Here is a 15165-nt window from a genome sequence, read left to right as displayed (position 1 = left end):
AGCACCTTGTGGCGATTGACTTGCAGGGGTAATTCACTAATCCAGTCAGTGATCTTGACTGTGCGTGAGAGGGAAAGAGAAAGAGAACAGTCCTAGAAGCCTTCTGCTTAATGCTTTAAAGCACCACAACATGGTTTCCAAAGGGGTATGAAGCAGCGAGACAACAGCCGTTTCCGCGACGGATTCCACAGGGGTAACTTTTTGGGTCGTCTAACCATAACAGCCGTTGGTCTTCTAAAATATGTAACCTGGCTCCAGCTTTCCTAAACTGGACATTGTCGACATTTTGCCGCGAAGTCTTGGCGCTGCGGGGGCGGGGCTGCAGCTCAACTGCAGGGTCCAGACAGGTGCTTCAAAGACGCTGCCTCGGGCCAATCAGGGGGCCAGGAATCGGCCTGCCTTCCGCGGCACGGCTGCCAGGAAGCGAGCGGAGCAGCAGAGGCGCCAGCTAGAGCTTCCCGGCCGGCTCACGCGGTCTTTGCCCCGAACTGCTCCGTTTGCTTCCTGCCCGCCGGCGACACAGCCGTGCGGGGGGGGGGGGCAAGGAGCGCCTCCGTAAACTTTCTCCCGCTCGCCTCCGGGAAGGCGGGGGGGGGGGGGAGGGTCACGTGGCGCCGGGGAGGGCGGGGCTGTGAGGGAGCCCCCCCCGCCCGGCTTCTCGGCTGCCGTTTCGGGCCGGGGCGGCGGGGCTGGCTGCAGCGGGGACCCGGGAGGGAGCTGGGCCCAGCAGGCGATGCAAGCTCGGGCGGCATCTGCTGCCCTCGGAGCTCCTCTCCGCAGCGCCAGTCTGACGAGGCAGAGCTGCGCGGCTCCCTCAGCATCGCCCGGCCGCCGCCGCTGTTGCCTGTGAGCGCCGCGCTCCCTCCGACGGCTCCAGGAGGATGTGGCGCTTCGCCGTGGCGACAACTTTCTGGGGCTGGTTGCTGGCGCCAGGTAAGGAGGCCTCGCTCGGCACCTGCAGCCCCGGCGAACTTCCAGGCTGCCGCCGCTGCGCTGCTCGGTGGCAAATGCGGGGTCTGCATTTCCTGGGTGGGGACGTGTTGCTTCCGCGCCCTCCTCGTTTCTTCTGCCTGGCCCTGCTAATAGCCGGGGGTCTTCTGCGTCCCCTTGGAAGCCGCGCTCACCGCGGCCGCCTTCAGAATCAGCAGCCAGCTCGCTGCCCCCTCCCCCCCCCGTCCTGTGCCAGCCAGATATGGGGGGGGGCGGGGGGGCGATTCTTATTGCAACCAAGTCCATTCGAAAGCAGAAACCCAAATCCCTCACAATTGGCGGGCGGGCGGGGGGGGGGCTTGTAATTCTCTTGCAAAGCAGTGCAGGGAGCAGCTCGGGTGAGTTTTCTCGATTTGCTTTCAATAGCCGGTTTGCAACCCATTACCTAACATCGCCTTCCAATTCTACCGTAGCTATCTGGTAGAAACTCCTCGGTGAGGACCGAGTGAGCCAAAGCTCGCTCTGTTGCATCTCGTCAGCAGGAAAGCTGACTTTTTGTACGCTGAACCAGGCAGCTGTTTTCTTCCAAGAACCCTTCTAGAGGACCAGTCTGTTCTCAGGAGAAATGTATGCAGCTTGCACGCGCGCACACCCGGATGAAAGTGAACGAGTCGCTCGCTGCTACCACGGCAGACCCTGGACGAGGATCTGCTGTTCAGCCCCAGCTCCAACAGACTCGAAATGTGGCCAGCTTCTTGACCTTCGTTTTTTAGCTTTCAGAAGGATCTAGTTTACGTGATAAAAGGGGGAAGCCAAGAATACTCCTCAGCTGTTTTCCTCAGTGCATGGGAAAATAGTAATTAAATCATTTGCAATGTAATTAGTGGTAAACCCTTCCGCGTAGAAAGTCTCTGAAGCGCATCTATGAGGAAGGTTCTTCCTCCCTCAAACATCGTTTTGTTAGCTTTTTAGAAGCCTATAGCTTTTAAGGAACTCCAGACACAGAAAGCTGCAAGGATGAGCGAGCAAAACCGATCAATTTTGTTGTCTATTATTGAGCATTCTGCCCCCTGCTGGATGTAGTTTGCTTATGCAGGCAGAAAGGTTGGATGAGAACAGAAACAGCAAATATTTTCCTTTTTTTCTTTTTTAGAGTTCTAATCTTGCTACTGGTTATAATTATGAGCCTTACGGAAATGGGCTGGGGCAAAGTACAAAAACAGTTTACAAACAGAAGAGACAAATGCAGAAGGGGGTGGGGTGGGGACCATACTGCATTGCCGAAAGTATATTTCTTCAAAAGTAACTGTTAAGTATTTGGCACTTATTTCCCAGTAAAGTGTTTAGGATTGCACTCTTACTTCTGACTGAACATGCAAATCCAATTAAACTGAAGGAAGTTTATAGCCATAGAACTGTGCCTATGATTTTAGGCTTATAAGACTGTGTAGCACATATGCTAAATAGCTTTTTTTTTTCTATTGTAGGATTTGCTCTGCAAATACAGTGTTATCAGTGTGAGGAATTTCAGCTAAATAATGATTGCTCATCCCCAGAGTTCATAGTAAATTGTACTGTGAATGTTCAAGACGTGTGTCAGAAGGAAGTAATGGAACAAAGTTCTGGTATGGAAAATTATAGTAACTGTCTCATTACACTTGTTTACATGTTTTCTTTCTCATTTAGTTTGCTGAATAATTTCAGCATATCGTTATAATTTTCTTAATTTTATTCAAGTGCATTTAATCTATACTGCATATAGAAATGGTAACTTCACTCTAAGTTGAAGATGCTGAAGTTTACATAGAAATTAAAACTATAAATGCACTAGGAGTTTTGATGGAAATTTTATTGAATTAGTAGATCCATTTATTTACTCTTGAGGTTCATGTACCCTCAAGGGAGAACAGACACAAAGACCTCAGCCTTGTGTCATTAAAAGCAACTAGAAAAATGTGATGGAATCACATCAGATATGCTAGAGGTCAGGAGGTCTTGCTTAAGAATTGTGTATGAGTGTCTAAAAGATTATAGAACAGATAGACATGTATCAGCTATAAGTTCCTAAAAGCAGCTGACAGCAAGGTAAAACATTCTGAATATATTCAGACCTCAAACTTTAAAAATAAAATACCTAACAGCATGTAAAAACTCAGCAGTAGCTTTGATCTACTACTCCAGAATGAGTGGAATTATGTGGAGGACAACTTAAAAAAATACACTACTGAAATACCTGTCAATTTATTTTGTGTGCATCAAATATTCATAAACGTTAGGGTAATTTAAAAGCAAAAATTATAGATACCAGGATCCAAGCAGCTGGCATAATTATATGAATGTATGCAGCAGCTAGGTATTTCTGTTAAGTATAACATTCATGTTCATGTTAGTAAATGTCCCATAAATAACTGGTCCCACAGTATTCCTGAAATTGTATCTGACCTTTGAAATCTCAAAGGCTGAAGGATATCAAAACAAGCCAACAGTAGACAATCCAGTATTAGACACTGAGGAGAATATTTCAATGATTGACCTTGGGGCGGGGACCTTTTGTGGAAGCGTAGAATATATTTGCTAAGGAAAGCAACAAGTTATCATGGCTGTTGCTGTAAAAATGCTTCAGCATGCATGCAACAGAACCAGCGTTTATGTCATTATAGAAGACTAAGGCTGATCCCGCACTCACCTTGCTCTGGGGCAAGCTTCCGTTTCTGTGCGAAGCAAGCTGGCGATTTTGCACCAGTTGCTCCGGGCCACCATTTTGTGCGGGGCAAACCCATGATTTGCTGTGCTGCAGTGTAAACCTGTTTTTCTGGATTTACACTGTGGCGCGGCAAATTATGGTTTTGCCCTGCGCAAAATGGTGGTGCAAAGCAACTGGTGCAAAATTGCCAGCTTGCTCCATACAGAAATGGAAGCCAGCCCTGGATCAAGGTTCTGAATGAGGAGGGAGAAGCTCAGGAAAATATGCAAGTAAAATAAATCTTCAAGTTTGATTCTAGAGCAAAAAATTTTTTCTCAATCTTTACACAATCTAGAGTAGAAATCTGCTGGCTGCTGAGTTTAAGATAATTACATCTTGTATTTAGGAATCTATAAGCCCTTCTAAGGAGGTTTTTGAAATACAATTTAAAGGTTCAACTCAGGCACATAAAACAGATTATTCTCATTTTTTTAAAAAGCTATGCTTTAATGGATAAAATACAGAAATCCAAAAAGCTATTAACATCCTTTGCAAATAGTTCCTGACAGAAATATTAAGATGCCTTCCTTGTTTTACTTTTTCAAGCATTACTTCCTCTGCCCAAAACATTTTTGTTCAAATTTATAATTTGAAACGCCAGTAGCCTCCTCGAAACCATATCCTTAATCTTTTCAGTTGAAGATTAGCGAGGCAGAAAAATGTGTTTTGCAGAACTCCTTTATCTATGAATGGCTTCCTTAAACCTTTTTTATGCTTAGATCGTTAAATGATTAGTTCTTCATTTTTTTTAAAAGATCAGATTTATGACTGGATTTTTAAAATGATTGATTCAAATTCCATGACCATGTTAAGTTCACAGTAAGAACCATTTTATTTGGATTTTAAAAGCTTCTAGAGGGACATAAATGTATCTTTCCTGGTTTTAAGAAATTGATTTGCAATGGCTTCAGAAAATGAGAACTATTTTTTCTTTAGATTTCTTGACCTGTGAATTCTTGCAGTTATCACAATAACATTACCTAAGCTAATATCAGAATTTTCTTCATGCCTGTCTTGCTGTGGTAGTATTTTATGGACTAGTGAGTGTAAGCATTTGTCATTTTAGATTAGAGGGTTTCAATTTGGGGCTGGGGGGTGGAATCTTTTTGTTCCATGGTTAGTGACATTCCCATGGGAAGTCTATATCCTTGAAGGCAACTTAGTCTGCAGTTATCCAGGAGTCAAGCCAGCCCACTTGGATTTACATGTATTTAGTCTCATTGTGATGAATAGATGAGGGTTGTGATAGTAAGCAGTCTTCTGGAAGAAAAGTTCACTGATGTTAATAATACTTTGATGTATATATGCTTATGAATATATAAATCCAATATTTTGGGTTTAATTGGATCACAGGGTAAGGGGAAAATATAGGACCAAAGCAATTTACTCTAGAGTAATCACACTGTATTATTGTTTCAGTCAATTTTTTTTGTTCTGTTAATTGATACTTAAGTGTGCAAAACCTCACATTGTGACTTTTTGAAGAGTTCAGTAGTTTACTGGACCATTTTATCATTTTACTAGACCATTTTATCATTAGGTTTCCTATAAAATTGATGAAGACTTTTCACTGTAGTAGAATTTAAGACAGGGCATAGAATAATGTGAATATGTATTTGTCAGCATAATCTTGTAATTTTTTAAAATTTGATGGCTAAAACTAATGTTAGACTACATTTTTATATTTAATACAATATGCAGTTCTATCATAGATTTATTTATAAGTTTAAAACAGTATTTAAAAGTTCAAAACCAAGTTCAAGACCAAGTTCATGATCCTTGACATTGCAGGTGGTGCTCTTTATTCTGTCTGTTCTGAAATAAATTGTATTTATTTGTTGTAATATAGTGCTTAAATTCCAATATTGATATGTGACGTCTGCACTATTACATAAACAGTTATTCATTACATTGAATAATGAATGCTACGTAGCTTTCTGTGCTTCAAGCGTTTCACAGATAAAATAGCTAGATATGTGTAAGTCCCAATCTTCAGTTTATTCTTTAAAGCATAACCTGCTTAGCTTAATGCCAGAATCTCTCTTGTTTAAATTTAGTGTGTCTTTGACTTATAGTGCAATCCTAAAAGCACTTCCCTGGGAGTAAGCCCCATTTAATAGATCTTAATAGAATTCCTGTTTAGGATTGCTCTCTTAGTCATCTGCAGACAGTATGGATGCTATACTTACCGGTGTCCCTGTGCATCTGGTCTTTCAACTTATAAACATCACTGAGTTGAAATCTTTCAAGTCCAAGTTCCTGTCTCCAACAGTAGCCCATTAGGGGAGGGTGGGATATAAATTTGATAAAATAAATAAAATGAACTTAGTATATTATTATGTCTGTTGTAAACCTACCACCAATCAAGAGTGATTACATGTTGTGGTAATGATGGAAGTAATGTACTGTCTTCACTCCATTCTTAATTTCTCCTTCTTAACCCCCTCCTCCAGCCAAGTTGTGTCCTCCACCTCAAACTTTAGTCTTTTCTTTTAAGCGCCCCCCCACTGAACACATTGATTACATAATATAGTTTTATTTATTTAGTTGTATTTGTATATTTTATTTATATATATTTATTTATTTTCTGTAAAGAGGCTGTGGTCCGCCCCCTCCTGAAAAAGGTTACATCAGATCCAACTGAATTGGCACATTACCAGCCAGTCTCAAATTTGCCCTTTTTGGGCAAAATTATTGAGAGGGCAGTGGCGTTACAATTGCAGAATTTTCTGGATGACGCTTCCATCCTAGATCCCCACCAGTTTGGCTTCCTCCTGGGCCATGGGACGGAGACAGTGCTGGTTGCCCTGGTGGATGATCTCCAGCAGCATCTGAATCGAGATGGTTCAGCAGTGCTGTTGTTGTTAGACCTATCGGCTGCATTCGATACGGTCGACCATCAGTTACTGACTCGCTGCCTCACCGATGCAGGGATTCAGGGGCTGGCCTTGCAATGGCTTTCCTCTTTCCTTGATGGTTGGGGACATAGGGTGGCGATTGGGGGAGAACCGTCCCAGAGGCACCCACTTCATTGTGGGGTGCCTCAGGGGGCGGTCCTCTCCCCGATGTTGTTCAACATCTACATGTGCCCCCTTGCCCAGATTGCCCGGAGGTATGGGCTGGGTTGCCACCAGTATGCTGATGACACCCAGCTCTATCTACTGATTGACGGCCAGCCTGGCGATGTCCCAAAAAATCTGGACCTGGCGCTGCAAGCTGTGGCAGGTTGGCTCAGGCTGAGTAGGTTGAAGTTGAATCCAGCGAAGAAAGAGGTCCTCTGCCTGAGCCGTGGTGGCCTGGGAAGGGAAATCCCCCTACCAGTTTTTGATTGTGTGCCATTGGAAACGGTGCGCAAGGTCAAGAGCCTGGGGGTGCTACTGGAGCCTTTCTTGTCAATGGAGGCTTAGATAGCAGCCACTGCTAAATCCACCTTTTTTCATCTTAGGTGGGCGAGGCAGTTGGCTCCCTTCCTGGAGCGTGATGACCTGGCAACAGTGATCCAGGCAACGGTCACTGCGAGGTTAGACTACTGTAATGCTCTCTACATGAGACTGCCCCTGTGCCGAACCCGGAAACTGCAGCTAGTGCAGAACGTGGCAGCCAGACTGTTATTGGGACTCCCTAAGTGGGAGCACATACAGCCCAGGCTACGGGAACTGAACTGGCTGCCAATTGTGTACTGGATTTGTTACAAGGTGCTGGTTATTACCTTTAAAGCCCTATATGGCCGAGGACCTGCCTACCTTAGGGATTGTCTCTCCCCATATGTTTCCCAGAGGGTACTGAGAACTGGCTCACAAAATCTACTGACAATCCCTGGGCCGAAGGAGACCAAACAGAAAGTTACGAGAGAAAGGGCCTTCTCGATTACAGCTCCCCATTGGTGGAACCAATTACCAGAAGAGGTATGGGCTTTGCGGAGCCTTAACCAGTTCCGTCGGGCCTGCAAGACCACCTTCTTCCAGCTGGCGTTTTCTTAATGTGGAATTATTTTACCGTTGTCATGTAAAACTGTGTCATGATGAGTAACATCAAGATTGTAGCACCAAATTAATTTGTTGATTTTAAATTTGATAGTTTTAATTGATGGTTTTAATGTAATAGTATATTTTAATTGAGAAATATAATTGTTATGTAATTAGTGTATTTTATTATTGTAATGTCTGCATTTTATGCCATGTAAGCCGCCCTGAGCCTGCTTTGGAGGGGAGGGTGGGATATTAATTAAATATTATTATTATTATTTGTCAGTTCTGTAATATACATTTTGAGTTGGGGTGGTAGAAGTATCTGTGATATTTCAAATCCGAGTATTATGTCAGTGTGGTGTAAAGATGAAAGGGGCTGAATCTGGGAGACCTGGTTTCACATTTCTAGCATCACAAAATTTACTCCGTGACCTTCAGCTAGTTAAACCCTCAACCTAACCTACCTTATAGAGTTGTTGTGAGGACAAACAAGATTTCAAGATTCAAACTGCATCTTACTTGACTAGTTTATTTACTACATCATGCTTTTATCTATTTTCACTGCATGATAGAGCAGCTAGAACTTCTGACTTCTCTCATCATCCATTACGTATAGCTAGAGAATCATTGATTTATGATACCTGGCCTGTCATTGCTCTACTCCTCCCCATTTCCTCCTCCTCTCCTCCAGCTTCTTAAAATAAAGTAAACCATTTTCTTTGCTTCCATTTTATCTGGGGAAGTGGAGTCTGATGCGTAAGCGCTCATACTGAAATTAATATTGCTAGTCTTCAAGGTGTGCCACTAGACTTATGTTTGTTTTGCTACAGTAGACTAGCACAGCTACCCCTCTAGAACTGCATATGCCATCCTGAGTTTCTTGAAGAAGGGTGGGATAAAAATCCACAAGATAAATAGATATTTACAGCCATCTTTTTGGGTCCTATTGATGACTTTGTCTTTTCACTTATTTACTTAAAGATGTCATGTGGGTAAAACTCTAAAATCAGAATTATCAAATATTTGTATTTGATATGGGTACAATTCTTCTGTCAAATTATGCCTTTTACAAACATCCCGCCTCAGTTCTTCATTTAGAAATTCAGAATTGATATTGCCCAGGTCATATGATCATCCTAAAAGCAAGAAGAAACCAAGTTGGCAATTCATTAATCCAGATAGGACCAAATATCATAATAGCCTTCTGAGCTTTGAATTTTCTTAAGCAATGCAAAGTGGATCTGAACCATTGGAACAAGGGCAACTTCCCCAGCCTCCGCGAAGCTTGAAGAAAGTTTCTCAGGATCCTGTGGATAAGAAGCCTGGAGCTTCTGCTCCCCAATATAGGAAGAGGAAGGTGGTGATAATTGGAGACTCCTTGCTCAGAGAGGTGGAGCCCAAAGTGTGCCAGCCAGACTTGTCATCTCGAGAGGTCTGCTGCCAGGTGCACACATCCAGGATATGACAGAAAGGATTGGAAGACTTATCAAGCCCACAGATTATTATCCTTTCTCGCTGATCCACGTAGGAACGAATGATACTGCCCGTCTGTCAAGAATTGATATTTCCCAATAATCAAAAATAATCTTTTGTTGTTGAATCAAAAGTTGCTTTATTTAAAAAAAACTCAGAAGCTTTGCCAAGGACACAAGCCGTGGAAGCAATGACATACACAGAATTACCCAGTTGCTATATAGGATAACTTCAAAGGGTACCATACAGATGCAGCTTGAATCACGGGTTCAAAGGTTACTACATACTATCTCTTTTATTACTAAGGAATTTAGGTTATTAAAAACATCTCCTTTTCTCACACTTCTTTCAGCTCAGATAAGAATGTCTGTGTGAACCTGGGGGGGAGAGACAGCATGAGAGTAGTAACAGCCAGGCTGTAGTGCAAACATCCTTGGGCCAGATGGATTTATTACTTGCCCAAAGGTTGTAAAGGAAGAGGGAGCAGTAAACGATGGTTGACCTGTTCCCTATCGAAGGAACCATTATGTTACAGAAATATGCATGCTTGACACCATCATAGCCCTGAAAAGGCTTTGTGGCTCTGGGTCAGAAGGCGAAGGAGCTGGGCACACAGGTTGTGTTCTCGTCAGTTCTTCCTGTTGAAGGCCATGGCTTAGGATGAGAAAGAATACTTTAAATAAATGACTGGCTATGTCAATGGTTTCATCAGGAAAGATTCTGATTTCTGAACCATGACTTACGCTTTCGAGATGGTGGTCTTCTATCAGGAGATGGTTTTCACCTTACGATGGTAGGAAAAAGTGTTTTTGGTAAGAGCCTTGCTAACCTAATAAGGAGGGCTTTAAACTAAATTGAATGGGGGAATGAGACAATAATTTAAAGCCTCATATGAAGCCAGAAACTGGGGATTAGAACACTAAAGCTTTGCAGAGAGTGGTGCATACATTAGGTAATGTAAACTTGCAGGTATGTACGGAAACTAAACCCTTGGATGCATAAAACATGGATTCTGATGTCTCTACACTAATGCACAGAGTATGGCAAACAAACAGGAGGAACTGGAAGTCCTAATACAAGAAGAAGACTATGACATAATAGGCCTTACTGAAACTTGGTGGGATGACACTCACAACTGGAATGTTAGGATTCAGGGGTACAATTTTTTAAAAAGGGACAGACAAATGAGAAGGGGCAGAGGCATAGCAGTATATGTGAAGGAGGTATATACTTGTGAGAAAATATGTGAATCTGAATGGCAGCTCATTTGAGAGTCTCTGGGTAAAAATAAAAGGAGTAAGAAATAACAATGATATTATGGTGGGGGTCTGCTATAGACCACCAAGACAGGCAGAGGAGTTGGATGAAATACTCCTACAACAGATCACAAAGTTCTCCAAGAGAAGGGACACAGTGATCATGGGAGATTTCAATTACCCAAACATCTGTTGGAAGTCCAACTCTGCTAAAAATAAAAGGTCAAATAGATTCCTGACTTGTCTTGCTGACAATTTCATTTTTCAGAAAGTGATAAAGGAAACAAGGAGATCTGCTATCTTGAATTTGATTCTCACCAACAAGGAAGAATTGATTGAAGAAGTGGAAATAGTGAGCACCCTGGGCAGTAGTGACCATGGGATTTTGGAATTTACAGTCTTAAAGAAGGAGAAAGCTATACATAGTCAGACTTATAGGTTGGACTTCAGAAAGGCAAACTTCAACAAACTTAGAACTATGCTGGTTAAAATCTCATGGTCAGAAATACTTAGGATGAAGGGGGTTCAGGAGGCGTGGGAGTTTCTTAAAAGCAACATACTGAAAGCGCAATCACAAACGATTCCTATGAGAAGAAAAAATGGAAGAAGCCTAAAGAAGCCGAGTTGGCTCCATAAACAGCTCTCTGAAGACTTGAGAAATTAAAAAGACTCCTTTAGGAATTGGAAGGAAGGCCTTATAACCAAGGATGAATATAAACAAATCACCAGTGCTTGTAGAGAAAAAGTTAGGAAAGCTAAAGCTCAGTATGAGCTTAGGCTGGCCAAAGATGCTAAAAACAACAAAAAAGGGTTGTTTTCTTATGTTCAGAGTAAGAAAAAGAGTAAGGACATGGTAGGCCCATTGCAAGGGCAAGAAAGTGAAATTGTAACCGTTGTAATGAAGAGAGGGCTGAACTGCTCAATTCCTACTTTTCCTCAGTCTTCTCTTCTGAGGGAAAGGGTGCTCAACATGGCAAAAACATAACATACAATGTGGGTATGAAGTTCCAACCTACGATCAGCATAGGGGTAGTACATAAACACCTCGTTTCTATGAATGAAACTAAGTCCTCAGGGCCAGATGAATTGCATCCAAAGGTTCTAAAAGAGCTTGCAGATGTAATTTCTGAGCCTCTGGCTATTATTTTTGAGAATTCTTGGTGAACAGGAGAGGTGCTGGCGGCTGGCGAATGTTGTTCCCATCTTGAAGAAGGGGAAAAAGGAGGATCCAGGTAACTACTGACCTGTCAGCTTGACATCCATACCTGGAAAAGTTTTAGAACAAATCATCAAACAGTCAGTACTGGAACATTTAGAAAGGATGGCTGTGATTATTAAGAGTCAGCATGATTTTCTCAAGAACAAGTTATGTCAGTCTAACCTGATCTCTTTTTTTGAGAAAGTGACTACCTTGCTGGATCAGGGGAATACTGTAGACATCGTTTATCTTGATTTCAGTAAGACTTTTGATAAGGTTCCACACACTGTCCTTGTTGACAAGTTGGTAAAATGTCTTTTGGATCCTTCTTACCGTTAAGTGGATCTGTAATTGGTCACACCCAAAGAGTGCTTGTGAATGGTTCTTCATCCTTTTGGAAAGGAGTGACGAGTGCCTCAAAGATCTGCCCTGGGACCTGTTTTGTTCAACATCTTTCTAAATGATTTGGATGAAGGAATAGAGGGAATGCTTATTAAATTTGCTGATGATAGTAAATTGGGAGGGGTTGCAAATACAGTAGAAGACAGAAACAGGATACAGGATGACCTTGACAGGTTAGAAAACTGGGCTAAAACCGATGAATTTTAACAGGGAGAAATGTAAAGTTCTGCATTTAGGTAGGAAAAACCCACTGCATGGTTATAGGATGGGGGGAGACTTGTCTTAGCAGTAGTATGTTTGAAAAGGATCTAGGGGTCTTAGTGGACCATATGCTGAATATGAGTCAACAGGGTGATGCGGTAGCTAAAAAGGCAAATGCAATTTTGGGCTGTATCAACAGAAGTATAGTGTCCAGATCACGTGATGTAATGGTATCGCTTTACTCTGCTCTGGTAAGGAGCAGGAGTATTGTTTTCAGATTTGGGCACCACATGTTAAGAAGTATACAGACAAGCTGGAACGGGTCCAGAGGAGGGCGACAAAGATGGTGAGGGGTCTGGAGACTAAGTCCTATGAAGAAAGGTTGAAAGAGCTGGGGATGTTTAGCCTGAAGAGAAGGCCACTGAGAAGTGATATGATCACCATCTTCAAGTACTTGAAGGGCTGTCATCTAGAGGGTGGTGGAATTGTTTTCTGTGGCCCCAGATGTCAATCAATGTTTTATCTTTCTATGACCGTTTATGTTTTTCTGAATATAACTGCCATGCTTTAAAATGTTACTAACCCTGAACTAAGCTGAGGCACATCAAAGTAGAGAATTAGCCGGCGCCTCTTTCGCGCCTCTTTCGCTTTTACTAACAAATGCCGGAATTTGTTCTTTGAAGATAAAGCCTCCAGGGACAGTTTCCCAGGCCGGGCCTGGACCCAGGAAGAATAACCGCAGGGGAGATAAAGAAGTTACTGTGTGAATTTTCACACATGAATATAGGATTGTTTAGCAATTGTAACAATGTTTAGAATACCTTTAAGTATGCATTCTACTGCTACTCTGTATCAGTTCCAATACTTGGCTCAATAGAAGCACATGGATTATCAATAAACCATACTTTGTTTCAACTCAAGGACTGGTTACTTTGAAATCTGCTTGCTTGACTCCAGAAGGTTAGACCAGAACCAATAGGTTGAAATTAAATCAAAAGAGTTTCCAGCTCAACATTAGGAAGAACTTCCTGACCATTAGAGCGGTTCCTCTGTGGAAAAGGCTTCATCGGGAGGTGGTGGGCTCTCCTTTCTTGGAGGTTTTTAAACAGAGGCTAAATGGCCATCTGACAGCAATGACGATCCTGTGAATTTAGGGGGAGGTGTTTGTGAGTTTCCTGCATTGTGCTGGCGAATGTTGTCCCCATCTTGAAGAAGGGGGAAAATGAGGATCCAGGTAACTGGTGTTCCCTTTCAACTCTGATTCTGTGATTCTATGATTGTATATCCTGCTCAAACAAAAGTAACATGTTTATGGAGAATGTAGTATAAAGTGTTGAAAATTCTATATGTAGACAGTTGGTCACTCCTTTTTTCTGTAGTCTGGTTGTGCTGAACATTCTCGTGAGAAGAATGTATGATTAAAGAATTAAAACTTTGGAAAGTTGTTTACCTTGCCTAGCCTTTAAAGCTTCTCTGATCAATAGATCTTGAGCAATGACTAAAAGAGTACTCAGTTCTTGAAGGAAATAAAATAGACAGGAATTTAGCAACCAGTATCAGGAATTTAGCAGCTAGCATCAGATAGGGTATAACATCCCTTTGAGAATGACTGAACAATAAATGCGATAAAAGAGGGGAAACCCACTTATTCCTAAAAATGGTATAAAAGGAACACTCCAGAATTTTTTGAGATAAAGTATCAGTTTTACTCAGGCCACAAGGACAAAGGCAATCTGAATTTGGAATATGATTAAACCTCCCACAAAATACTTTAGAGGGGTTAAGGTTAATACAAACTAGAACAAATGTCCTAAACCATTAAATATATCTTGTATAGGACAGCAGGGACTACAGTGGTAAAATACCAAATACCCGAGTTGAACAAACTCTAGTAGCAAGAATTACCAGACTATCATAATCAAGCTTGGTGAGCTGATTCTTGACAATATTGAGGGTCTCTGCTTTACCCAGCTGGAGAATTTCTTCTAATGTGAGGCTCAGCTGCTGTAATCTAGTGTCAGTGATCTTCATTCATACTGAGTAATAAGCATCATGTCTGAGAGAAAGCATCAATCCATCTACTTATACGGTAAAGACAGTCTTTATTCCAAGCTTATAAACACTAAGCAATGCTCTGGCTTCCAATGACTTTTGGCCTAATTCAGCTCTGAGAGACACATCAAGGGGTGCTCATTATCCTGCCCCAGAATAGTGGATGATCAATAGATCCTGAGATTACTGAGATCCAGATAGCAACACCATAAAGTAGCTGGAAAATTATTTTTGAATTAAACACCTAGGACTGGTGGGTATCCTTTTTAACTCCTCTTTTTACCTACATTGAGAACTCTGGTTTAGCTATAGTAGTCCACTTTTATAAAATGACAAGAAGGAGGAGCCATCAAATGACAGGCCAATCAGCTTGTTGAATATTTTAGGCAAGTTTTACGCAAGGCACCTATTAGACAAATTTTCAAATTGGCTCGATCAGGAGAATGTTTTAGCAGTGGAACAGGCTGGTTTTGGAACAGGTAGATCCACGCTGAATGTCCTTGATTATACAGCACCTTATTGAGAAATATTCCTCTAGGGCAGGGGTGACCAAACTGTGGCTCTTGAAGCCCCCACTGCCCATTGGCCTGCTTGGAGAAGGCATTTCTCTCGTTAAATCACTTTTCCAAGCCAAGCCAGTTGGTAGCTTGGAGAATGTATTTAAAGTTGCTTTATTTCCACCTCCCTCCCCCATTTATTTTCCTTCCAGATGCAGCAGATTTGGTCACCTTACTGAGCCCATTCAAACTTTTAGTTTTTCTAGCTCCTGCACTGTTTATTTTCTATATAAATAATCTAAATAGCTGGCTTGATAAATCAGAAGTTCATTCCCCTAAACTTGCTAATCAGCATCTATCAGTATTACTATAAGCCAGGGGTAGCCAAACTGCCACATGAAGCTGTTTCGTTCATATTGTGTGGCTCTCAGAGATGGGAGAGGAA

General features: G+C 42.1%; 1 protein-coding gene across 1 annotated transcript in view; it reads left to right on the top strand.

The window, feature by feature from the left end:
- Positions 1-862: 862 nt before the first annotated feature.
- LYPD1 (LY6/PLAUR domain containing 1) overlaps positions 863-15165 on the top strand; it is a 107411-nt gene continuing 93108 nt past the window's right edge. The window contains exons 1-2 of the mRNA XM_060262485.1: positions 863-933; positions 2418-2555. Of these exons, the coding sequence (XP_060118468.1) occupies positions 882-933; positions 2418-2555 (190 nt within the window). The 5' untranslated portion in view covers positions 863-881. The remainder of the gene's footprint in view (positions 934-2417; positions 2556-15165) is intronic.

The sequence above is a fragment of the Heteronotia binoei genome, chromosome 21, assembly GCF_032191835.1.
Source record: "Heteronotia binoei isolate CCM8104 ecotype False Entrance Well chromosome 21, APGP_CSIRO_Hbin_v1, whole genome shotgun sequence".
Classification (NCBI taxonomy): Eukaryota; Metazoa; Chordata; class Lepidosauria; order Squamata; family Gekkonidae; genus Heteronotia; species Heteronotia binoei.
The sequence above is the reverse complement of the archived record's forward strand: the minus strand, read 5'-3'. Positions and strand labels throughout refer to the sequence as shown.